At 41.1% G+C, this 27,838-nt stretch overlaps 1 protein-coding gene across 2 annotated transcripts in view; it reads left to right on the plus strand.

Moving 5' to 3' along the window:
- Positions 1-898: 898 nt before the first annotated feature.
- LOC306792869 (glutamate receptor ionotropic, kainate 2-like) overlaps positions 899-27,838 on the plus strand; it is a gene marked incomplete at its 5' end in the record, with an annotated part of 58,940 nt that continues 32,000 nt past the window's right edge. Inside the window, 4 exons of one of the 2 annotated variants that reach the window (XM_079290229.1) lie at positions 899-1,022; positions 23,116-23,283; positions 23,764-24,027; positions 26,418-26,599. In XM_079290229.1, coding sequence (XP_079146355.1) covers positions 899-1,022; positions 23,116-23,283; positions 23,764-24,027; positions 26,418-26,599 — 738 coding nt within the window. The remainder of the gene's footprint in view (positions 1,023-23,115; positions 23,284-23,763; positions 24,028-26,417; positions 26,600-27,838) is intronic. The other variant, XM_079290230.1, reaches the window with a different exon arrangement.

The raw sequence follows: 27,838 nt of genomic DNA on the forward strand, positions 1-27,838 counted from the left end.
AGAGGTTTCTGTTGCCCACTATAACGGGCAACTTCATCACAAGTTGACCACATTTTAATGTCATCATCATTTACCCATCAACGATGCTTTGCTTTTGTAAATGGATCCGTATGTGGTCGGATTGGAAGGCTTGCAGGCTAAGGGTTCACGCTGAAGTTACTGTGTGCATCTGAAAGATTGCATCGTTACTGACACGTCTCAAAATGTATGGGAGCTTGACGGGAAGTTTTGGGGCTAACAGAGGAACTACAGCATGGGATGAAGTTTCCCACTTCTCCCGCCCCATTATTTCTCTCTGTCGCTTTCCCTCAATCCATCTCCCTCTCTCTATATCCTCACCCTTCCTCTTTTTCATTTATTTCTATCTGTATATTCATCTCCCTTCTCGCCCCCTCTCTCTCTCTCTCTCTCTCTCTCTCTCTCTCTCTCTCTCTCTCTCTTGGTGCGCGTTCACAACACTAACCTTGGCTCGACGTCAGAGCCTGTGCAGCAGTGCAGTATAATGGGAGCGCAAGCAACCCAGAGCGCTTCATAGCAGGCTGTATATCGCTGCTGTATCCTATGCGTGGTGTAGCCCCTCTCCAACCCTCTCCAGTACCTTACCTACAGCCCATGCTTGGGCTCCCCACTGCATCCGTACCCCTCGACATGGATGTCCCGCCGTCCCTCGACCCGAAGGATTGTTGCTTCTTGGCGCAGTGAAGGAGGAAAAGGAGAAGGGGAATGAATCATGCCGGGACTGCTAATGGATTTAGGGAAAGCGCGAGTGACCATGCCGTGATCTTGCGCATCCAGGGCCGCCGTCACCCTGCCTTGCCCAACGAGCGTAAAATAATTACGGGGGAATCAAACCCGCGCACCGGGGGGATTAAACCACTGTGCATTTTTTAAAAACAACATGAAGATTACCTCCCATCATCTGATGATAAGCAGTCTCGTTTTCAGGTCCAACCTCAGGCTGATCCCGCTTCTGCTGCTGTTTCTTGGTCACTCTCGCGGGATGCCACACGTTTTAAGATTTGGTAAGAATCTGTTTGTTTATAATACGGTTTCATCTGTTACGATGTCTGGCCACACGCTGCCTGGATTGTCGACAGCGAATGCATGGATTCACGGAACACAAAAAGCAGATGTATCGAGACATTTCGTCCCACTCTTGCATTGTTTTAGTTGACAAAACAATTTGACCAGCACTCTAAATATTTACATTCGTTGATGAATAGTTGACAGTTGTTTCATTATAATGTCATCATGTTTTGTAACGATATTTTGAAGGCATTTTACACTGTCAAGGATGTTACAGTAACTTTGAACGAAAATCCACTGCAGCTAAAAGAAGGAGCACACAGATGCAACAGTTCACGGACAGAAGAAGGGTATCTCTACCAGACTCGTTGCTCACGGAGTCTTGTATCTTCACAGCCTTTTAAACGGCTGACACCCCAACATGTCCTCTGCAGTAAATGTATACATGTAAACATTACACCCGGAGTGCAGATCAATCGCTCTGATCTGTCACAAGGGCCAATCGATATGCCGAGCAGTAGGCTAATTTACATCCTTAATCCCACTCAACTGCTATCCAATGGGATTCCCCGTGATTTGATTTTATTATACCGTTATTGGCAACGATCAAACTAACAGTCGCGGTTCTCATTGGTGATTGGCTGAGGCACGTTGGGAGCCAAATGTACCAAGAGTGAAATACACTTACAGAATAGAATACCTCATTCTGAGAGTATGTGCAGTTCATTAGCCTGAACATTGATTAGCCACGTCTCTTTAAATGAACACGCCATGGTGGCAGAATGATAATTAAGGATGAGGATTAAAGTAGTTCTTCAACAGTTACCACTACAGTGCATTGTTGCTGATTCATAACCTCAAAATGCTGCTATTAACATCTGTGTTCCCACCAAATCACAGCCTCCTGAGGTTTTGCCCGTTGCTTAATTAGATCCGTCTCAGGATGGTTGTGTTTTTGCTTTTTTGTTGAGAGCATCTTGGAGAGGGGAGCCCCCCCCCCCCACCACACACACCACCCCTTCCCCCCCCTGACAACGGATGTCATCAAGTGTTGACAACACATCCTTACAATCCCCAATTCCCCCAAGGGTCCTGTTTAAGAGTTAGGCGGCGCCCGCAGATGCCGGCGCTATGGTAACGGGATGTGCTTGTCTTCGTACTGCATCCTGCATCCCGATGAGCGATTTCCCGTCTCACACGTTGTCTGACAGTCGCCGGGCGTCTATTCTGTCATCCATGGGGGACGACAAAAGTCCCTGCATGGTAGCATTTCACACAGAACTTTCCATGCCGGAAAATAAGAAGTAGCCTATACATTCCTAGGAGAACCAATGTCGGGGAAAAATTAAACGATATTTGTTATACCTCGGGGGGAATTTGGGTAATTGATAACACGGTATTTGATAAAGTCAAACAGTATCAGATTCAATTCGGAGTCATTAGTTGACTGCACGTCGCCATACCAATATATTACTTATGCTCAAACCCTGCAAGGCATCCGGCATCACTGACACAACGGGAAAATAATCATGCAAGATAAGAGGTGTTCCATGTCACCGTAAGATCAGAGGTAAATCATCCCTGATTTTGCCTGTGTTCTGGGGGCAGGAGCGGCTGAAACTATAGGCTAAATAGGCGGGTCTCTGTCCATGGTCCTGCTAGCGACCAAACAAGCCACTGAACCGCCTGATCAGGACCACGGACAGCGAACCCAGCAGTGCGGCCTGCGGGCTCTTAACCTGGACTATCCGAAGGACTTAAGGTACACATTTTTGAAGTATTCAAAAGGTGTTCATGAACCTTGGTACCCAGTGCTCTACCCGTAATTTAATATTAATTTTAGTTTATTGTTGTTACTGCCACATAGCGCCATGCAGACACATATTTGCATTTCTTTTTGTTTTGACTGAGTATTAGGACGGAACTTTAGTCGGTGTCTTTGGGTTCAAAATGGCATGAAGTAGAGATTATAAGGATGTTGACCCCCTGCTGTCTACTATTAAAGTGTTGAAATTGAAAGACAATATTGGTTTGCAAGCAAATAACTTATTGTTATTAAACATTTTGTGTTTTACGATGTTTTTCTTTTCTTTTACGGTGTACATTTCTAATTAATTAAAAATGAAGGCTGTAAAAAAAGAAAAGTTGAGTATACTTAAAAATGTTAAGCAACCAGCTGCAAAGGCTTTTTTGAGTATACTCAACTAAGTTGTGTCAACTTAGGATAAGAAGTTAACTCAAAGTGCTATTTTACGTTTCTCAAACTTATTACTATTCAGACCTACTTATGTACTTAAATGAACAAAGCTGAACAATTCTTATGCTTTTAAATAGACTATGATGTGACGCTGGGTTTTTGAACAGCATGTACTCTGTCAGTCAAGTAGCAGCCACGTCTCATCTATCCGTTGTAAGATAGCTTAGTTTCGTGTAGTGTAATTAATTATCTTTAGAAAAGATGATCTGTCTTTTCTCATAAAGGAGCTGAGTTTCCAAAAGAGAAAGATAGACTCGTGTGTGCTTGATTTTTATTTTTTTTTTAAATGCACGTTGGTGCAAGTTGGTGTGTTCATGTGAGTGAGAGGAGAAATACAAAAATGCCTTGAGAGTCAGTGGACCCCATTGGTCCTTTTTGCGTGCACTTCCTGTCCTGCAGGATGTGCTTGCTCAGCAGATAATCCCAGCTGCTTGCAAGAGGCTGACTAAACGTGGGGGGTCAGCTCCACTGGGTCTGGCTGTTCCTGCCCCAAGTTCCATTCTGCCCAGCAGGTGCTTCACATTGTACAACCACTGTTCTCCTGTCAGGTGGAGACTTTTACACATGCACACACACACACACACACTGTAACAGCAAAACATAGTCAGCCCTTTGTATTCACAGCATCGGCCTCACCGTGTAGAGCGACAAGTGTCAGAGAAAGAAAAAAACGAAAGTGTTCTGGCCACCAGCTGCAGGCAAAAGTGCTGCGCTAATTTCCACACAGAAATGAATTATTGTGCTGAATGTTCCTCATTTATAAATCTTACAGGTAATTCATTTACTTTGATTCTGAAACGGGCCCGGTGCAGCCATACACGGCGTAATGCGATACGTTGGCGATAAGATTCTCTTTTTATAATAATTTCACACTCGCCTTTTGGGAGCACTGAAAGAGACTTTGTCGTTACTGATGCTGCTAAGGCTCTCCCAGAACAAAATCTCTTTTTTCAATTGCCACTTTGGTATTCTCTCCACATGCATTCGTACAATGTAGGCTGAAGAAAAAGCTGTAAAATGTCCACTTCAAACGTATAATGTAACAGCTTAGTTGCGTGGCATGAACAACTGAACTTAGTTTTGAATTTGCAAGCTGAGCTATGCTTGGCTAACATCATTTTTTCCCTTCAGTTACCGTTCACTAAGGTGGAAATGCAGGGTTGCATTATATTCTATATTAGCTCCGAAATAGAGCTAATTTTGCACTCTTCCATGGAAATGGCGCTGTACGTATATGCTCTTATTTAGCTGTCCCCGTTACAAATGCTCAGTCACTCAAGCAGTGAGTCATCACATCTGCCATTCCATCAATGCTAATTGAGTTTGCTAATTGTGTCTAATTCATACAACGTCCCAGGAAGAACTTCAACAGAGGGAAAATTAACAGTGAAATAGGGACAGTGTTTTAATTTTGTGAGACATTATCACTGCCATCTTTAGACCGCTCTGTCAGAAACAGATCCATTGGCTGCTGCTGAAAGTATTGTTGACTCCGAGATGCTCATTTTGTTTGTTTGTTATATGTTTATATTTTCCCCAATACAGACACGTGTGGGAATATTTACGACTAAACACAAACATTGTTTTTAATTTTGGAAAGGTAATCAAGCCATTTTTTTTTCAGTCCTCTGGCAAATTACAGCTTTATCTAACTACTTTCACAATGCGGAGGGATGAAGGATCAAGGCCTTTTATTGCATTTCTAATATTGAACACTCTTTCCATTCCATCAGCTGTGTTCATGGAGGAGACATTACAAGGTTGTCAAAGACAAGCAAGGGCAGAGGGAACAAATTCAAGGGGAGTTTGTCCTTAATTGACTTTATTTGCCTTTCCTTTCCACCAGCCTGAATTATCAGCATGGAGTTTAGTTTGGGATTGCAGGAATTAAGGATAACACCCTGCCCTGGCCCACTGCCAGCACGTTCACAGCAATACACATTTAAATAGGCACAAAGCTGCTTAAAATATTCACGTGTCACTTGGCCGCGCTGTAGCTTATAGAAATATGAAACCGTCTCCTCTCTACTGGCAAATGATTTCCACGGTTTAAAAATACCCACCGTGGGTTCCAAGAACAAAAAGGAGATCTGTCTTACATTATCATGCAGCACCACACATGGGCTTGAAGCAGAGAACGATCTCGATGGATTTCTTAAACATGTTTACATTCCTGAGACTTTGAAGGTCTTGCTGTCATGCCTCAGTTACAAAAGGCTCGATGGTGATGAATTCTTGGTACAGATTTCTTGGCATTTTGAAATGGAAAATATCTGTGAGGTATGAAATTAGTTTTCTTCTTTTGCTTAGTGTTTACTCATCTTTTTTTAGATTTACCAGCTTCATTTGGAAAAGATTATTCGCTTCAGAGAGGAGGCTTTAGATGATTGACCGTGTTTGCAGGGTAACACGTTCTAGCATAACTGCCTCCTCTGACATATTGTCTATTTTTATAAATCAAATACATCTGAGTCCTGTATTCTTCTACTGCCTTGTGGAAGGCTTGTCTACTGCATTGGCTTTTATTATTCACAGTCTATCACTCCTTGTCATTGCCACTCAGGCATTTCCCTGCGTATCAGAAGGGTTGGGGATTATATGTGCAATTGTTCTGTGAAACTGTCCCTTGAGAAGAGCCCTGCTGCAGCATGTCTTGCTGCCTGGTCGTCTGGCTCAGAGCTGACTCAAGGTCAAAGCTGAAAATGCTCACAAGGAATCTTTATTTTTTGTTTGAAGAAAGAAATAAAAAACTTTTTAACACATGTGGCGCTGTCCCCAAGCGATCCCACCAACGGAGATGGAAGAAAATCTAAAGTCAATGAGAGGTGTAAGAAAAACAATGTTTTTTAGAGAAGGAAAAACAGCGAGAGAGGGAGTCTGTGTAAAGTGAGAGCGAGTAGAAAAACAGTGAGTGTTGAGGCCAGCAGATACAAAGTAAAGATAGATTAGTTTGCCTCTGAGCAGTCCACTCTCAGTCGGGGTCTTTTATTACTGTTTTTTGATGGCTTCTGTGAGGAGACACAGAAAGGACAGTAGAGTGTGTTGTGGAAATATAGTGGGAGGCCAGGAGTCATGCACTGCAGCTCTGAATAAATGTCAGCAGGTATGGTATTAGCAAGGCGGGACTATAAGCATGAAATAGCTTTTACAGGACAGAAAAACGGTAACACACAAAACAAACACTGAAACTAAAAACTACGTGTGCTTTAAGACGGATGTGCGGGTTTGGATTAATAATGCATGTTACTGTGAATTAATGACGACTTTAAACAGCGACAAGCTGCAGGGACTTCTGGGAGCCAATTTGGTTTTTGATGTCAGCAATATGACATTTCTAACACAGATCTGACACGTTCCAAACTCAGTTGGAATATTTCATTTCCTCTCTGTGTGATAGACGTTCTGAAGTGGCTGCGCTTTAAATGGTATAATACTTCCACTTGCTGCAATATTGTTCCATGCTTTTGCGTCGTGTGTGGGAGTAGCATGAGACTTTTAACCTCATGTAGGAGCCTAGCTGTTGTAATTTACTAGACTATTTGTTTGCGTAATGGAGGAAAACAAACAAGGCTTGTCAATGGTTGATTATGGAAGCTGGTGATTGTGCTAATTGGGAGACGGGTTCAATGTTTACTGTGTATTTGCTGTAATTAGTTCATATATGCAGGAGGTCATTTGTTGGATGTGTTTGTTGATAGCACTAAGTGGCAAATATCCATAATTCCATCCATGCCGCGATATATACACATTTAAAACTGTGTCTTAATGTGTCCCGTAAACAGGAGCAATGCCATGTGAATCCCAAGCACACAGTAACGTAAATGAAAACACTGACGTCCAAACTACAAGAAGTCAATCGATTGCAGAAAGCCCTCCTGTGTTGGCTGTGATGTGAGGCCCCCGATCAGGTTAGGATGTGGTGATTCACCTTCATCTCCGGCCAGCTGAATAAAGGAGTAAGAGGAGGAGGGTTAGCGACTGACTGAAAGAGAGAAAGCAGAATACGTGCTCCCATCGACAGCACAGCTCTGTGTGAAGCAAGGACATGGGGGGGGGGGGGGGGGGGAAATGGGCTCTGTGGGAGGACGTATTGAGGCAGGCTTACCTAAAATCATGTTCTTTGAATCAGCATGACACTCTATTGTCCACGGCCCACTATGGCTATGAAACACGTCTCCTCCTGCTATGTTGAATCCCATTTTTTTGCTGTCCTTCCTTTCCTCTTGCTCAAAGGAGGTGTTTGTGTAGCTCTCTCTATATCAGTCATGCATTATTTTTGCTTTGAAGGTATTTGTGCCAGGAAAGGTGAGAGGAGAAATATGCCCATGGAAAGAAAGAATATGTGTCGGCTTTAGCTAATAGAAACAGAGACGGAAAGAATTTGTGTCAGCTTTAGCTAATGGACACAGACATGAGCACAAAAGTCAGTGTCTAGTTGATGAATTAAAACGAATCTCGTTTCGGTAATGAAGCTGTAATGCTAAAATTGCAATTTTATAAGCGGTTGTAGCTTTTTTTCAGGGATCTGATGTTATTTGCCCACACTTGAAACAACGCACATCCCCCATCCGTTTGGTACGACCCTCCAATCCGTTATCCACACGCCAAGCATTACGGCGGACTGAAACGCACTTGGATTCATTTCTCGTTGTGTGCAATCTGTTTTAAGATTTTCAGTTGACCTTTTGAAGCAAGTTGACTCCATTTCCCTCGCACGGCTACCGATGAGACATTCTCACACCAGTTCATTGCTTTATTGAACATGGCAAAAGACGCTGCATTGTCTAACCTGCAGGGTGTGAATACACATGAGGAATTGGGAAATAAACAGAAGACGGCAGATCACAAGAAAGATTAGGACTCTTGAAATCCTCAGAATTTCACCTCTATTGTCTTTTTACATTCATCCTCAACAGATATTTTGTCATTTTTTGATAAAAAAAAAATAAAAATGAACAAGCATATTTGAGGAGCTTCGGTAAGCCTCTGGCTATTTTCCTTTCCAAAGTCAGTGCACAGGTCTCTTTCATGTCCTTCCCTCTCTGCACACTGTGCAATTGCCTGTGTGTGTTTGTAGAACAAGCAAGAAAAATCGACACACCTTTGCAGCGAAGAGAGTTGCATATTGACATATTGATTTACCTGTAGCTCCGATTATCAGCGAGCTTGTATACGGCGGTGTCTGATGGGAGGCTGATGAACTCAAGCCAGGAGCTGACATTTTCCTGCCCTGTGGCTGAAGGAGAGGTGGGGGAAGGATGCAGGTGTCCGTTCAGGTCTAATGGGCTATCCATTCAGCCGTTTAATTGAGTGTCTTTTTATCTGCCTCCTGCGACCTCTTTTATTCTCCATTTCTCCCTCTTCATTTCCTTCACTCATCTATTGTTTTCTTGCCCCACCCCTTCTTCCTTTCTCCCACTACCTGTCTCTAAACTCTCCTCTCTTCGGTCGTGTGACAGCAGACTTTGCAATCTGCTTATGTCCCACAGCTCTGCCTTTAGAAATCATGGCCATCACCTGTTGTTTTCTAAACACATGGCTGCGAGGAGGTGCACTTTCAGCCTCAAATCAACATACAGAAATGAATAAAAGTCCATTTCCTTTTTCTCCATTTTTCCCCCTTTGTCCTCCGATGTCCTTCTATCCTTGTTGTTTTTGTCTCCCTTTGGCTCTCAGCTTGTCTCCTGGTCCTTCCCCTCTACTTTGTTCTCTTTCACTATCATCAAGCCCTGCTTCCTCTCTTCCCCTGGTCTCAGTGTCCTTGCACACAAAGGCACGAATCCTCATATGACATACACATTCCAAAACCTCTATTTCCTATTGTACCTTTTGAATTTCAAATCAAAGAATATCTTTTCAGTCTCATTGAACTTTTCCTGATCCTGGAATAGAACACTGTGATGTAGCTCTTATGACCAAGACTTTGTATACACAATACTCCTTTGTCTCTAGCTTAAAACCAACCCTTATATTGTCTTTCCATATTATTTTCTTGACAGAAATGTCATTTTATAAGACAGTATAGATACCGTATGGATTTATTGTGCTGAAGGAACACTATCTTAAATGCACTGCAAGCTACGAGAAATGACTCTGTTTGATTATAATTGAATTTGAATGTAGAACATCATTGCCCAATCTGTATAAAATCATATTTTACTTCATATATTTACAGCATATTATTTATCAGCTTCTGTGTCTATAACTATCTGAAAATAATATCCACCTTCTGCTCTAGTATCTCTAAATTATGAAGATTAAAAATTATAATAATCTGATTACTAAAACCCTGCTCTGAGCTTTAACAAGCCGACTGCTGAATTAATTCTTGACCTTTTGGCTCTGATGGAGATAGCATCTGCCCTTCTGCAAGAAAGAGTCTAATTTTACAGCCATTTTGCTCAAAATGACAATGGATATAGTGTAATACAGGGCCATTCTGATGAGCAGGAGAACAGTGAGAAGTGGAACGAGACCAGAGGAGGGAGCAAAGAGAACAATGGAGTCTTGTCCAATTTGCTGTGACCTAATTGCAACATTGTAAATTAAACTTCTCTTTTGTTCTATTGCAAGGTCGGCTGCGTGTGATACAAGTTAAATGCATGTTAGAGATGTTGTAATATAAGTTCACCCCCACTGCTTTACTTTTAGAGAGTTTGTTTTCAGACTCCGAGATTACTGGTTGTCAAGTTCTCATCTGTATTTATTTTGGTGAGCGATACAGCTTGAGGGCTGCAGTATTCAGGGAAGCTCCAGACACCTAGTCCGTCCGGCCTCGCACTTCTCAGCTGCAATGCCATAAATGAATGATAATGCTTTATATCACAACGGGGGAAAGCGGTGGCAAGCCAGAGACGCATGCATAGCAACAACGTTCTTGAGGCTGGACTCCTGCCTCTCTTAGCCTGCAGTGGATAAATAGCATCTCTCACACGTGCTTAGGCTTGATTAAAACTCAGTTTACAGTGAGCACTGCTGTGAGGTTGCCATCCGTCACCTGCCGAGGCCACCATGAGACGTACTCTAGTCAGTGGGAGTGAGGAACGCGGTGTGTATGCGTGTGGTTGTTTGATAAAGGACAGAAAAAAAAAATGGGGCACGGAAGGAAAAATGGCAGAGAAGGGTGAGGCATAAAGCATCGGAAAGCATACTGTTCAGTAAACCGGTCCCACTCACTCCCTATGGCCTGTTTATTAGAGCCGAATCACATATCTTCTGTGTTGGCAGGAAAAAGCTCCTGACTGCAGTTTTGGGATTTGTGTTATTTACATAAACTTCATAACCTTGTGACGGCAGTTTTGGGAATACTCGTGTTTACACTCGGAACTCGAAGGCTCATAAAACCCACAGTGTGTATAGAAGTCACTTTATTCTTCCCAAAATACCTGCATCAATCAAACGATAACGTTTTTATTCCTCACTAAAACACAGCTGCAATATACAGTACGTCATCACTGCCGCATGGTGTATATTTGTTATGTTGATGACAAACATTATTATTGAGTACATACAGTGTGCGATTGTGACAAGCATGATAACATTGGCAGTTATATACTAACAGGCATGTTTGCTTGCAAAGATCTCAAAACGCCTCGCCATCATTCTAAATGTTATGTTATAGTCTTTTGTTGTCTGTGGTCCTGCTTATTTGTGTGCATTAGAAACTTTAGATATGTTAATCTTTGCAAGCAAGGAGCTGGGCCATTCTACCGAATTCGTTCAAAGTGCGGTCCCCCAACAAGAAAAACTATTTAACAAAACAATTACGTATTCAGACATAGATATTTACTAAGAATGTGTTATGGTCTATTTAAAGCCAATGCATTAAATTAGATAGTGATAAGCTAAATATGTACAAAATCATCATTTATAGGGTACTTTCTATTGGGAAGTAGCTGTCCCCAACCCTGACATCTAAATTTCAATTTCTGTAAATAACACTTAAAACTATTTTTAAGATTTTGTTCAATGGTGTAATTTCAAAGATCTTTATGATTAAGTTTAAACAGAAGTTGTAAGATTTAGATTTATTTTGGGTTAAATTTTTTAATTAAAAAACGATCCCCAAAAAACCATGTCCCCAGTTTTCATGTCACTACTGAAACACAAGAGTTTTAGTCCATTGGCTGAGCCTGGTTTTTAGCCACACCCCTGCATTTTTGACCAGGCAGTGACACTGCATCCCTGTCCCTCATGGCTGAATGGTAACTAAATCCCATACTTTTGATATTAATGTGTTCCAAAGTCTGAAAATCTGCAAATTGAGTAAACATTTTGGGGTTTAATGCAAAGTATTATGTTTTTATGGGTGTACACCTCTTCAAATATGTGTATGCTAGCCATCCATTTGCTAGCATTCTTTAGTTATGCTCAAAGTTAGCTAGAATTGTCACTCCCGAAACAGTCACTACCGAAACATATGGTAAAGTCTCTCTTTCCATTCATTCTCACTTGGCCATCTTCCATTCTCATATTCCCATTCCCTTTGAATCAAACTTCATTTCATAGTCTTATAAGATTCCAATACAAGCAATACTTATCATACCTCGCCCAATGTCCTTTTATTTTACCCGTTATCTGTTCTTTTACTGAATCCACTTGGGTAATTTTCCATTGATAAGTAATGTTTGTACTTTAAATGGTTCTGGATGAACATTTGTTATGTCTTCAAAAATAAAATGATTCTATTGACCACGAAACATTTGTGTTTGTAATATTCCCAACCTAAGTCATGTTATGAGTTAAGATTAAGCAATAAGGTTGAGGAAATATGATACAACCTTGCAAACAAAATACTGTGGTCACAACCGAAACAGTGCAGTCATTGCCGAAACACTGGATGTTTTGTAAAAAAGTATATTGAGTTATCAACTGAAATGTTGTGATACTGATTGGTTTAGTGTATGTTCAATTGTATCAATCATCAACTCTGGAATCAATATGATCAGTATTATGCATTTTACAAAGAAATATTGCATTTAGATTTTGACGAATTGTATAAATTGAACTTAGAAATTTGGTACAAATCTCATTTTTATTGATTTAATTTTGAAAACCTTTAAGAAATATTTGTAAAAATACTCTTCAGAGAAGGGAAGGAAACACAATCTTAACAGGTTAATAATAATACCTTTTTACTATAGTGCATTACTATGTTTCGGTGGTGACAATTTTTGGTAGAGGAAAAACATTCCAACACAGTCTGAAAATACAATATCAAAATTGACGGTTCTTTTACTAGATATGTGTACTTTAGATATGGTACAATATATATACGCACAAAGTTTTGGGAATAAAACATAAAAAATTTTAAAATATTTCAAACCTGACTTTGAACCAATTCGGTAGAATGGCCCCTATATGTTGTGACTCCAGCCCTTTTAAGATTTGAATGGGGATGTCCGTTCTACTCCTATTCTATTTCTATGCTTTGACTCAAACAGCGCTGCGATATTCCTTGAAGGAGCTCATCTAATCTCAAGAGCTGGCGCATATTTTTGTGTGTGTGAATGAGCATCTGTGTATGTTTGTGTGTGTGTGTGAAAATGAGCGTGCGCACTTTGTGCTTCGACATCTCATTTTCATAGGAGTAAGTATTTCTTTACAGTTGTTTTCGCAATTTGAGAGCAGTGGAGAGGTTGGAAACTGCGTGCAGACAGAAGCCATTTGGGACTTCAGCAATTCAAGGCCTGTGAAAGTGTACTCACAGTTTGGCACGATTAGTACCAAAAGGGGTCCCTGCTTGACAAATTAGCACACAAAATGTCAGCCGGTAGTTTAGCACATCAACAATGAGCCCTTGCAAATTAGCACATATTTTGAGGAGGGAGCTGGCACATTATTATGAATAGAGGGAGCCGGGCAAATTAGCACATCTGTTGCCAGCGCTCAGAATTAATACATGTTTCATGATCACTGGCTTCCTGCTTGGAGCTGGGTCAGGGAGCGGTGGCACACATTTGTAATCGAAGATTAAATTGACCTGTTGGCAATGGTAGAGCTCATTTCTAGTGAAAATGAACTTCGGTATCTCTGAATGCCGCAGGCGTGGTGGGCATTCAATTCTCACATCAGTCACATTTTCTCCCACACTCAGTTGTGCCTTACCTGACAGGTTTGCTGACGCTCAATCTTAAGAGTGCGTGATTGTATGTGCTCACACGAGTATGCTGCAGTGTGTGAGTCAGCCTGAGGCTTAATGCGGAGCAGTGGCAGGTGACAGTCCAGTCTAGTGTCAAGAGGCTTTCGGGTGACAAGAGTGATTCCATCCTGGAGAAGAAACAAGCCAAACAAGTCAGATTACAACAGCTAAACTGTTGTTCACATAAGCTGCTTTCTTATGGTTTCATGTTCAGTTTGCATAACTCTAGAGTGATTCATTACGAATTGAATTGATTGATGACTGTGTTGGTCGACGTTTTTGTGCTTATTTGTGATTTTAACTCTTTTCTCTTGGGTTGTGGACGTTTTTATACCTTGGCATTTTATGCTGTACAACTCCTGAATTCCTATTCAGCAATAATAGTGTTTCCCTCCATTGATTTTACTCTTATATCTCTCATTTGATTTAAGCTCAAGTTGTGGCTTCTAAACAAGTTTACCAGACTCAAGCAAGATCTCTATCAAGTGTCAGCTTATAAAATGTACCTCTATTAACCAAGTTTAATGCTTTCCTTATCCTGCCTTTACAGCGGCAAGGCTCTGCAAGATATTATCTCTGAGACGAGGAGCGATGCAGCTGGTCAAACAGCATTATGTTTCACCTCTGCTACTAACAATATTAAAGAAGCGTGTACATGTAGAATGTAGAATACAATAAAATGTCAGTCCACAGCAAAAAAAAAAGAAAAGGTTTACGGATTAAAATTTTTTGGTTTAAATGATGTTGTAAACCGGGACTTAATTACCTTGAAATGATGGTTTGTTTGTGTGATATCGCACTACAGAACATCCTGCACAGTTGATGCATCCCTTGGCCTGGTCAGATTTCTGGGGATTTTCAGCGTGACAGAGAATTGGCCCTTGTGCAGTTTAGGAAGGTCAGTCTACCGCAAGGGGATCTTCAGATTAATGACAGGGGGCGGCGACTCTCTGCAGGCCTTCATGCATCATGTCCCATTCACCGCCAAACATGTCAGGGGCCGCTCCCATCGGGAATTTCAGGGATATTTATGGATATTTTTTCCGTCACTTTTGCCTCTTGCCGATTGGCTCCAAGCACCGGCTGAAAGACGGAAGGAGACAGAAACGGTCCAGGGTTTTGGGGGTGGGTGGAGGTCCTGCTTAACTGAGCTACTTCACGTTCATACCTGGGCCACTTGCCCTACCGACAGGGTTGCTTGCTGGTTACCATAGCACCCACCCTACAGCCCACCACTGTCCTGCAGCTGCACTGCTGGTCATTAGTCACAGAGACAGGCCGTCCTCTCTATCAAAACGCTCTTCCACCACCAATCAGCTGCCCAGATTCCAAAACTGCCGATGCCTATCAGCCATGAGCATATATGCATGAGTTGCCATGGCAACATATCTGATTGCGAGTGAACAACAGCATCCTTGAGCAGAGAGGGCTAATTGTATTTGCCTTCATGGTTTAGTTAGTACGTGTTTTTATTTTAGTACTGAATTCCCTTTCTCTGCTAATTACAGAGAACTGAAGTCACTGAGATATGGAGTACGTTTTAATTCTTGTTCAGAGCAGCATGTGGGCAGTATAATACATGTTACCATCAGTGATACATACTTTCATCACCTTTCCGCACATTGCACTTTCTGCTCAGGCTCTCTCTCACTCACACACACACACACACACACACACACACACACACACACACACACACACATATCAACAGGCCTGTTTTCTCGTCAGGGTGATTATCCAGCTCATAACTCACCAGAGCTTTTATTTGCACGATAATTCACACCAGTCCCAATGATGGCACCATAATTCATACATGCACACACGCACACACACACACACTGATTATCTCAGCTGTAACTCACACATCTGCAATCAGATAGACCACAACACCAACTAATAAGAGGATGAGTAGATGGTTTATACAAGATTTCTTGCAAGCTAAATTACAACCAGATTTCAGTTTGGGAAGGAATCTTAATGTTAAATTCATCATTCAGTTTAAACAACACTGAAGAAGTATTATCATGTGACATGCGACACTCCAAAGAGCATGAAATCAAACAAAAAACATTTCATTTTCTGCAACACAATGCTTAAAATCTCCTTGGAACTAGGACATGTAACCCTTTGTGGACTGAATTGTATTGTCCTGCTCTTCTGTGTTCTCAAAGGCACGCGGTTAGTTTCAAACCAGCATGTCCGAGCCATGGAGCATGCCAAAGAAATCCGATGAGCATAACTTAATATCCGTATGCTCATTTTCAAACTCGTTCAACAGACCAGTGGAGCTCGGTCTGTTCCCTCAGGGCAATATTGTAATTATTATCTATTAGGTCAGACAGACGCGATTCCAATCATCTTTAATGGTGATTCTCGGGTGTTCAGTCATTTTGAGATTAATGTGCAATTTCAGTGAAATGAAATGCCATGAATAGCAGCATGTTCACATCCCATTGCTGTATAGCAGGAGGAGCAACGCATGAGAACCTCATCATCATCACTCAATGACAGTGAAGCACAAAACATGTGCTAAAGTGCCTTTACAGGTTTACTCTGAATTCTCATCTTCCACTGCGACATCCGTCTCTCTTTTCCTCTCCATGTCCCCTTCTTCAATTCTCAACTGGACATTACACTTAAAAGAAAATGCTATAACATAAAGCAGGGAAGCATATGTGTGCCGTGGTGACAGTGATAAAACGCAAATTAATGACATCTTCTTTTCCCTCCTGCATTCCCTTTCTTTCCCTTCCCGCCATGGCCGGCCGCTATTTATAGCATGCTGTGTCTGTTACTGTACAGCTCTCGCTCTTTCTCCGCTCTTTAAAAAAATGCCTCACTCCCTCTGTCTTCTCCTCTTTCAGTCTCTTTTCCCTCCCGCTCTGTAATTGAATCAATAAACAGGCTTTAAACTTTTTTTCAGTTTGGATTTCTTCAAACCGACTCTCTGTCCTCCGAGAGGACGGGAGCCGTGGATGGACTGCTGAACTCAGCTCTTGACTCCAAGAGTTCTTCTCAGAGCCGCTCTCACGACCCCCTTTCGTCTTTCTTTTTTTTCCCCCTAACATCATACGTTCTCTTTTAAGTTTGATTTCTGTAAAGCTTTCTCAGGATTTTGTCCATCCTCAAAGGTGGACCAGCTTTTGTTGGTTCGCTTTTTTTTATTTTGAAAGTTTAAAGTAGTTAACTCTACAGCTGTTTCAGTTGTTTGACATACAAATTTTCTCTTTGACACTGTAACTCCGGCGTATTGCACCACCTACAACATGACAATACCTCTTCCTAATGCTGTATGTGTGAAAATACTCTCATCAGTATTCTTTACTGACCCCAATAACAACTTAGATAGTATGTCCTCGTTTGTATATTGGATGAATCGAAACAAAAAAATTATATATTTTGTTAAAAACAGAGCATGTCGTTATTTGGGCGGAGTCAGGTGATGCAGCGAAGCTAGGTAGACGCTGGCCCAGAGGCTCTTCAAACAAATCCAATTTAAAACACCCAAACTCAGTCCCAACCGGGTTGGACAGCTTTAATATGGTCCGCGGAACCAGATACAAACAACTAAAGTCAACTGTTGAGCAAACTCTGACATCTACTGATACAACAACTGCCGAGAATAGCGACGAAGAAGCTCATGTCATGGCGGCGGCAGCACAAGAACACCTGGGCGGTGTGAAAGACTCACTCATTCTTCAAGAGATACGAAACGGTAACCAAGCTCTCTCCAGTAAACTCGACTCTAAAACTTAAATTAACCAATCTATCTCTGGACTGAAAACAATGCTGGATACACTGAGCACCCGCATAACCGAAGCGGAAGACCGCATTGGCACAGCAGAGGACCAGCTGGTGAGCCTAGATTCACGCGTCCAAAAGCTAAGTAAAGAAAATGACTTTTTACTGGAGAAAGTCGACCAGCTGGAAAACTACAGCCGACGCAACAATATACGTGTCGTTAACCTGAAGGAGAACTGCGAGGGAAACGATCCTGTGAACTTTTTTACCAAATGGATTCCAGCCACTCTCGGACGAGAGCATTTCACTGGACCGCTGATCATAGAGCGAGACATTTATTGATACGCCTGTTTAAATATCAAGACCGGGAAAAAATCCTGCGCATCGCCACACAGAGGTCCAAAGAGAACAACGGCCCCGTCATGTACGAAGATAAGCCTGTGTTGTTTTTTCCTGACCTGAGCGCCAAGCTTGATGAAACGCAGAAAGGAGTTCGACCAAGTTAAGAGGGAGCTTCGATCCAAGGACATCCCGTTTGCCCTGCTTCATCCTGTAACACTGAGGATCACGCTTGCCGACGGAAGAAGAAAATTCTTCAAAACACCAAAAGAAGCGGCGGCATTCCTGCGCGACTCCCCGGGACAAACATAACGGACAGAACCAACAGGTGGATGAAACCCAGACACGTAGCGGCAGCTCTTAGGAGCTATCTATCTTTACCATCGGCGTCACTCTTTATGCTGTAGATGTTGAGATAAAGTAAGTGATGGCAGTAATTGAAGTTTAAGTTTACTTCTCATAGATTGGTTTCATGTTAATCCACCCTGTTTGCATCCTAATAATTTCAGAAAAGGGTGTTTTCAGCGTTTGTTATAATTTCTTGTTACACTTAAAATTGGATACTATACATATTGTAAAACTCTTTTTTTAGACAGAGCCTTGTGCTGGTTTGTTTGAACCAGCCAGACATGTCATACTTGACAAGTGCAAAGTGCACAACCCAGTTTGATAGGGAAGATAGTGTCAGATGTTTAGGATTCGGCACTTGGGGGGGAGAGGGGGGGTAAAGGGGATTGTTTTCTTTGTTAATGTTGGTGCTTTAGTTTATCAATTTGTGTTTGATCATAGGAGATACACTGGCTTTTGCACAGTGAATTCACAAAGAGGCTATGACACTCTGATGTCCACACTTAGCATCAATGAGTAGGGTAGTGAAATGTGTTAGCTTTAATGTGAATGGGCTAAATGGACCTGTTAAAAGGAAGAGAGTTTTGACACACCATAAAAAATTGCAAACAGATATCGCTTTTTTACAAGAGACCCATTTTACCACACAGGAGCATAAAAAGCTGAGAAGAGAATGGGTAGGACACGTGCTATCATCATCATTTAACTCTAAAGCCAGGGGGGTTGCTATTTTAATAAATAAAAACATTCCAGTGACAATTGGAGAAACTATAATTGATCCATCAGGCCGCTATGTCCTAGTTAATTGCCAAATCTACTCGGAACCCTGGACACTGTTAAACTTATACGCACCTAACTATGATGATGAATCCTTTATTCAAGATATTTGTATGAAGGTATATCAGGGGGACAACAAAACATACTTGTAGGAGGCGATTTTAATTTTTGGTTAGATCCTATATTAGATAAATCAGCCACAACAACATCCAAAACAAAAGCAGCTAAAACTACCTTATCATTCATGAAAGATCTAAACCTGACTGATGTGTGGCGACAGATGCACCCTCAAACTAGAGACTATTCCTTTTACTCCTGCCCACACAACTCTCACACCAGGATTGACCTATTCTTATTGTCAACACAGCTAATTCATAGAACACTAGAATCTGAATATTTATCTAGGATGCTGTCTGATCATTCACCTTTGACCCGATCTATTTTTATGCCAGAAAAAACAGCAAATCAATATAGATGGCGTCTGAACCCTACTCTCCTTTATAGACCAGACTTTTGCCAGTTTATTAGGGACCATAATTTTTTTGTGAGACAAACTGTGACTCCTCCCCCAATAGTTTCATATTATGGGACACGCTAAAAGCTTATCTTAGAGGACAAATAATATCTTATACAAAGGGTATCAAGAAGAAATATATGGCAGCGATAAATGAGCTAGAAGCAGATATTTTGAAATTGGAAAAGGAGTTTCAACAATCTGGGTCTAAAGAACTTTACCAACGGCTGGTGAACAAAAAATTTAAATACAATACATTACATACCTACAAAGTTGAAAAAAACATTTTACGAACCAAACATAATTATATTATGAATTGGGAGAGAAAGCTCACAAAATTATGTCCTGGCAATTGAGAGCAGAGGAAAGCTCAAGGTTAATTAATGCAATTCAAACTGAAACGGGTGCAATCTCGCACAACCCAACAGAAATTAACGACTCATTCAAACAGTTTTATACAAATCTATATACATCAGAATCACCAGAGGATCGATCTAAGATCGATGAATTTCTGTCCACTATTGAATTGCCGAAACTCGGCCACGAAGACCAACATAATCTTGATTTGCCCTTCACCCAGAAAGAAATTGAAAAGGCCTTATGTTCACTACAACCCAATAAATCACCAGGAGAGGACGGCTTCCCTCCTGAATTCTACAGAGAATGTAAGGACTTACTCACTCCCCTCATAATGGATGTGATTAACTTAGCATCCAAAACTCAAACTCTTCCTGAATCATTTTCCACAGCCATAATCACTGTGATTCACAAAAAAAATAGAGATCCATTAAAGTGTTCCTCTTTTCGACCCATTTCCTTGTTAAATTCAGATTATAAATTCATTTCCAAAGCACTGGCTAACAGGCTTGGCCAATAGTTTCCAAAATTAATAAACCCAGACCAGAGCGGCTTTATTTTGAAACACTCATCAGCCAATAACTTGTGCAGACTCTTTAATAGTATCCATCTAACTAAATCTAAAACTGAACCTAGTGTAGCTGTAGCATTAGATGCTGAAAAGGCCTTTGATCGGCTAGAGTGGCTGTATTTATTCAAATGTTTATTAAATATATATATATAAGGTCAATCTGGAAAAAAGTGAAATTATTCCACTCACAAACTTCGATCACACTGAATACCAACAAACAACCCCATTTAAGTGGCTCCCGAATATTAAATATCTAGGAATACTTACAGATAATGATCTTAAAAATTTGTACAAATTTAATTACCTCCCATTGCTGAGTAAAATCGAGGACGACCTACGCAGATGGATGAATCTACCCATTACTTTAATTGGTCGAATAAACTGTGTGAAAATGAATATTCTCCCGAGGTTGCAGTATCTTTTCCAGTCCTTACCCATTCCATTACCTCAAACCTTTTTTAAAACCCTCAACAAACACATTTGGCAGTTTTTATGGAACTGTTAAATGCCAAGGGTGTCAATGGAAAAATTAACATGGGATTATAGTCTGGGAGGTTTTCGACTACCTAATTTGAAGAAATATTATTTAGCAGCCCAGATGCGAAATATTTTGTCATTTTTTGACGGTGATGCTGCCCCCTCCTGGATACAAATTGCACTTCATCCTCTGAAAGAAGAAACCTCCAGTGATTTTATTTATAAATGGAACTCCAAAACCATATCCAAGAGGACAGACAATCCTATTTTGAAACATTTTATTAAAATATGGTATGAAGTTCACAAAACTCTTGGACTAAATATGAGACGATCACCAAAAACACCTCTAAGACAAAATTAACTTGTGCCCATGACTCTAAGTAACAAGATTCTGGAGACGTGGCATGACAGAGGAATCCAGTATCTGGAAGACTGCTTTGATAAAGGACTCCTCATGCCTTTTGAAGAACTGAAGAGAAAATATGATTTGCCCAGCAGAACTTTCTTTTGTTACCTCCAGTAAAGATCCTTTTTGAGAACCAACCTGGGCCCTGGAATGACTCTACCTGTGTTCACTAATGTGGAAAAATTGCTTCACCAGGGAAATGTGTACAAATTTATTTCTAAAATGTACTCTATGTTGCTGAATGAGGGCCCAAAACCAGGATTACACAGATCCAGGATGAGATGGGAATCAGACTTGAATATAACAATTGATGAAGAACTCTGGCCAGATTTGTGCCAGAACAGTTTGTCAGCAACAGTTAATGCCCGGTACAGACTTGTTCATTATAACTTTCTTCATCAGCTGTACCTCACCCCACAGAAGCTACATAAATCCAAACCTGAATTGTCAGAAATGTGTTTCAGATGTGGTATAGAGGTCGACTCCTTCCTACACTGTACCTGGCTTTGCACAAAGGTGAGGTCCTTTTGGTATGACTTTTGTCGTATAATAACTAAGATCACAGGGGTTACCTTTCCATTAGATCCTGAGCTATGTTTACTGGGAAACTTCACAACTCTCAACAGGTCTTTAACGAAGCCCCAAATTAAACTTGTATTCCTCTTGAAAAAATTACATATTGTCTCAGAAAAAAATATAATTTATTTTTGAAAATCTGGCAGCCTTATTTGGAGTCCATGGGTATAACACTAACAGCACCATAGGACTGTAATTATTTAGAGCTCAGATTTACAATATAGTTATTGCATTCGCCTTTGTGTTGTGTTACTTTATGCACCAACCTCATTCGTTTGGGTGGGGGGAATTATTTATTTATTTACTTTATTGACTTAATTTTATTTCATTTATTTGTGTTTAGTTTTTTTTCTCTTAACTTGTTATGTAGTTGTTTGTAATGTTTAATGTTTTGTGTTCTATATGCTCTCATGCATTGTTAAAATAAAATATTCAAAAAAAACAGAGCATGTCAATTTGATCATTGAACTTTGCAACATGTCCTTTTAAAGTAAGTGTCAAATTTATTGACATGCATTTTTGTTGATTGTCAAATGAAAGCAGGTAAAAAATGTCTTGTCCTAATTTTTAAATGAAACACATTTGTCGTCTGTTCAAACATTGCCTTCCTTTGTTTTTCGGATTCTGAACCACATTGATGGACCACCTGGAGCTTTATTCGTTTTTTTATTCGGTCTGAAAGTCTGAAAGGAGCTGTTTTAAGTTGACAACACCTTACTTTGCGGTGGTAATTATATTGTCTGGCTCATGCGGTGTGGTGAAACAGCGTGTATTGTTTATTTTTGTGTTGTAGGCTCTTACTTTGACAACTAATGAGCATCCCAAGGTGTGAAGCTCATACATCTAAAAGTTAACAAGACTTCTCAGGCAGGCACAGCACGAACCTCCCTTCAGGATGCTCTCCCATTAAAAATCAACAGTCAAATATGACGCAGAAATAATCATTTCAACCTCTGAGTCATTTTGTTTTTAATGAGTGTAATTAAAAGCTTCGGAGCTTTTCTGATTTGATTGGCCTTCTCCTTCACTTCGCCTGTCTTTCTGTTCTTTCTTTTTATTCCTCTTTACATATCTTACTGGTTCCTACCATGGCTCTGTTTTGCCTTTCCTCTACCTTTTTTTTTTGTCTTTTTGCCCTCATTTCTCTACTCCCTGTGCGCCCTTCTTTTTTTTGCTCTCCTCTCATTTGAGAATCGCTGAAATCAATGGGACATAGTGGAAGAGTGAACCTTTCTGCCAAGGCTGAGTGAGGGAGTTAAAGAAGGTCACTCACCCCTGAACTCACCTCCCAATGTAACTAATTGCCTATAATTACACTGACAACTGCCACAGAATGCAAATTAGCTGAGATCCAGCTTTATCTGCACTGTGAATCAGTTCCATGTGTGTCTGACTGAGCTGTGTAAAGCATTGAACACAATAGCACCGCTTTTAAAAATGACAGCACTGCTGGAGCTGTAATTGCCTGCATCATATCGACCATGTACTTGAATGTCAATTGTGTTAAGGAATCTTCTGTTCTTACAATAACTGGTTATTCAGAGGGCTTTTTCTCAGCTGTTACTTTTTTGTGCCTGACCCTCAGGAGGAATATTTGAATCCATTGAGAGCGGCCCTTCCGGAGCAGAGGAACTAGCCTTTAAATTTGCCTTGAACACAATCAACAGGAACCGCACCTTGCTCCAAAACACCACGCTGACCTATGACATCCAGAGAATAAACATCTTTGACAGCTTTGAAGCCTCCAGGAAAGGTGAGTCGGGGGATTTGCTATGAAATTGTTTTGCTGATTTTTGGTTGCAGCAACTTTTGTGTTGAAGAAATTAAGAAATAATCGTGTCGTCGTATGGCTCCCATGCCATTTGGGAAATGTACTCCTTACAGGGATGACTCGTAAAAGAGTACAAAACGTCCAAAACTCAGCATGTTTCTGCAAAAAAATGTCAAAATGTTTGCTCTTGAGCTGTGTAAATACCAAAGAGTGGCGACAAACACAGAAAATCAATTTAGACAATCATTGGCTGTGTCTGAGATCAAACTCAATGGTGCACTCGATTTACCGTCATTTTGAGTGTAAAATGTCTGCGCTATACTAGAATAGGAGTCTGACACCCAGTAAATGTTTTTTAGAACACCCGTTCTTGTAACTTCATGTTTGTTTGGTGTGACATATGTGGGCAAAATTGAAAGCATTAAGCTAACTTGTCGCTTCTTCCTCTTCTTACCCTACTAGCATGTGATCAGCTTTCCCTCGGGGTGGCGGCCATTTTTGGCCCCTCACACAGCTCATCGGCCAATGCAGTCCAATCCATCTGTAACGCTTTGGGAGTGCCCCACGTCCAGACCAAATGGAAGCATCAAGTGTCCGACAACAGGGACTCGTACTTTGTCAGCCTGTATCCCGACTTCTCCTCCCTCAGTAGAGCCATCCTCGACCTGGTGCACTTCTTCAAGTGGAGAACAGTCACTGTGGTGTATGACGACAGCACAGGTACAGGTACAGGTACAGTCAGTGTCTGCCTTCATCTTTCGGTGGTGCTTCTGTTTTGCCTGCTTAGTGTGACAGTGTACATAACCTTCAGCTTTTACACCGTACAATGTCCAGAAAAAACAGATTTCTGGGTGAACTACAAAAGAAAGCACTGCAGCTCAGAGTTCAGTGAGTGCTTCGTAACCTGTCAAGTTAATTCAGAAATCAATAGCTTACTGTTCTGCCTCAGTCCTGCAGGTGCTGCCCATGTCAGTCTTCCAGGAGAGTGAGCAGCAGCATCGAAAAAAAAGAGACCGGCATTACCCAGAATGACCCGGTGTCTCTTCAGATTAATGCAATGCAGAATTGTACGATGTGGGGGCTGACAACAGATGTTAATAACACACAGAGACACTTGATTTCTAAAGGGTGGCTATCAAATGTGTCTGTGAGCCACTTTGTCTGTCCCGTGACTTTGTGGAGAGGCTCATAATATGCATTTTAGAAGACGAGTCGTATTTTAGCTTGAGTGCAGTGATGTTTTTTCGAGCGTAATCGCTCCAGAGAAGATAACAATATCCAAATGCTCATTCGCAATTTATGAGCTATTTGGCGTGACGTGGTTGACAGCTTCATGTAGGTAAATTAGACTGAGTTGAGAGGAGGTTTAAATTTTGTATGCATAATGACTTCATTCCCTATAAATGAATATTGTCTTGGAGCTGACGTCCTAAATCGGGCCGCTAAATAGAAATTGACGACCTTTTTTTCAAGCAATGTGATAGTTTTACTGCTATTTTGCTTCCTCCATCATCTCTATAACAGGCAATCCTGCAGCATGCTAGTGCCCGTACGCTAACCTCAGACTATATATCCCAATGACTCGTCCCACTTGTCACATTATTCTGACTCATCTCTTTGACCTCTCTTCACTTCCTGCCTTGGAGCTCAGTATGCTAACACCCTCATTCTCCAGCAAACCGCCCCAGCGAGATGCCAAAAGGTGACCTCTCGCCTCCCTCAGTCAGATAGGAGCGGCTTGGGCGTCCTCTGCGGAGTGTTTCTGCTATAACACACCTGACGCCCTGAAAAGTGTGACTGCATGCATAGCCGCGTTGCTTTCCCCCACCGCTTCCACCTGGTCCCGGGCTGTAATCACACAGCTTCATGCTCCAGGGCCCCGCGCTGCTGATTGGAGCCTATCTGACGGCTGGCAGGAAAAACTATCGGAGGGGATAAAATATTCACACACAGCCGTTAGAAGATCCAGGGGGAAAGTCTGAAGGCATTAGCCAGAGCCCACAAACATCGACAATGACAGTGTTTCCCAAATGTTGAGCTCCCTTGACAGTTTTTTTTCTTTCTTGCTTAACACCTCCCAAAGTGTCGGCACGAACATAAACAGGGAGATGTGGACATGCCCTAGAGTAGGGATCTAGTGGGATTACCTGAGGAAAGCTCGAGGTGGTTCAGTATTCCTCCCTGCAATGGTACTTTTCACAGCAAGGCCTGCATGTTCCTATTTCACACCAATCCTATAGGCCTCAGGGAGACCCAGCCCTACTCACAGTAAGACCATTAAAATGCTCACACAGCACTTCATTTCAAAATAAAAAATAGGCTGAGCTATCTTAAAGTGGTTCTACAAAAAAAAAAAATCCTATCTCTCTTCAGTTCCCTCTCAAACGACCCTCACTGCTCCATCCATTTTTATACCCATGACAAGTAATCATCTCTCCCATCAATCCAGCCTCTTTCATCCCGCACTCTGAAGTTCTTTACCGAGGGAGAAACTCATTGTAATCTCATCGCAGTATCTCCCGGAGAGAGCTTTCTCCCCGAGTGTGTGGCCGAGAAATGAAAGGTGAAGATTGTAGCTCAATATGTGACGGTGCGACATCAGGCTCCCTAGGGGCAAGTACAAGATGGGCAAACAGAGCCTCTCTCATCAGAGCACATCTGAAGTGTGTGAGAGAGACACAGAGATTCGGGCTTTCTATCAAGATAAAATGTAACCTATTCCATACTCCTATTTGGTATCATGGATGACAAGAGCAAATTTACATTTTGGATGCTTCTATGGGGTTGGAAGTTTCTGTAGGAGGGTGCAGATTGAGGTTCTTTCCATTTCGTGCTTTTGGTATAAAAGGGTGCAATGTGCTGGGTTGGTGTTAATTCTCTTGATAGGTCTGTAGCAGTCTGTTTGCTTGCCAAGCATGAGTAGGAGGATCAATAGACTGTGGATTAGGAAGGCATGCATATGAGCCTTTTTCTGCTGAGAAAACCTGAATCCAGTTGTTTTTGTCTGGCCTCCTTAGCATCGGGGATACTTCAAAATGGCAGCAGATCAAACACACTATGTAATAGCTGCATCTTTAAAATTCCTTTTTCACGCTACGTGTCCTCTTTGTCTGCAGGTCTGATTCGACTGCAGGAGCTGATCAAGGCACCGTCACGATACAATATTCGTTTGAAGATTCGACAGCTGCCCACGGAGACCAAGGATGCCAAGCCACTTCTGAAGGAGATGAAGAAGGCAAAAGAGTTCCACGTCATCTTTGATTGTGGACATGAGATGGCTGCGTGGATCCTTAAACAGGTATGAGCCCAGCTTGATGAGCCAGGATGGGTTATTAAATTCAATGCAACAAAGACAAACCTGGGGACTATTTATGGCGCCCCAAAGTAATTAATATGAAATAAGTTAATGAATTAATTAATTAATCAGGATTCAATTAATAGTAATTTGAATAAATGTATGTTAAATATATATATACAAGAATTTATAAGAGGTCATTAAAAAGTATTTTTTATTTCACAATGTCAGATATCACATTCATATTGTCAAATTTCATAATGTCACTCTCCATGACAATGATGTTGTCACATACGATTTATATAAATATTTATATATTTTACACCATTTTTTAATATTATATATATCTATATTTCATAATGATGTCTTATTTATTAATTTAATATTGAACAGTTTGGGGATCCATGCTATTCACATTTAAGTTCAATATGTAAATAGAGCAGTTAAGTTAATGCATCAGTGTGCTACATTTATGAATAGGATGATTGATTGTATCACAGCGCTTCTTGAATTAAATTAAAACTGAATTGCCTGCACTCCCAAAATGTGCGTAATTTCACTTAATGGAAGAGTAGACTCAGTACTCAATACATAGACTCAAAGTACACTCATTATGTTGATGCTGGGAAACAATAAGTATAGTTTTCCCTTTATTACTCCTTCTCTCTTTAAGCACTGATGCAAGTGATTCAGATACCTACTCTCTGTTCTGTGCATCCTTAATCTCTTTCTAGAATATTATATCTCTACTACTGACCCGTCATAATGGAAGCGCCCCATTGCACAATAAAGGTTTTTTTAATTAGAAAGTCTAATTCCGCTCACAGGCATGAATTAATTTCACAAAGACACATTATTTATGAGAATGGTCGGGGTCCTTATTGAACTGAAGTCTTCTAAGAAGCGTATTGCACGTGTGAATTATCAATACAGCTGTGTGTCTATGGGAACCAACAAGAAGTATTTTTATTGATGGTGAATACTTTGTAGGCACAACAGAACATAAACTGACAACGACTTTCGACACACTCCTTACTATTTGTTATGATGTGGTGTGTTCATGGACCCGAATGCAGACTCAGACAGCAGAGTTCTATTTCGAAACCAAGATAGTTTATTTCTCTCAGTCAAGGGAAAAGACAGGAAATGGACAAAGTCAACAGGAGGCGTCACCACGCCTCCGCACGGTTCCAAGCCGGAAAGTGGCTAATCCTGCTGAGTGGCAGACGAAGCCGACAGGAA

The sequence above is a fragment of the Melanostigma gelatinosum genome, assembly GCF_949748355.1.
Source record: "Melanostigma gelatinosum genome assembly, chromosome: 19".
NCBI lineage: Eukaryota > Metazoa > Chordata > Actinopteri > Perciformes > Zoarcidae > Melanostigma > Melanostigma gelatinosum.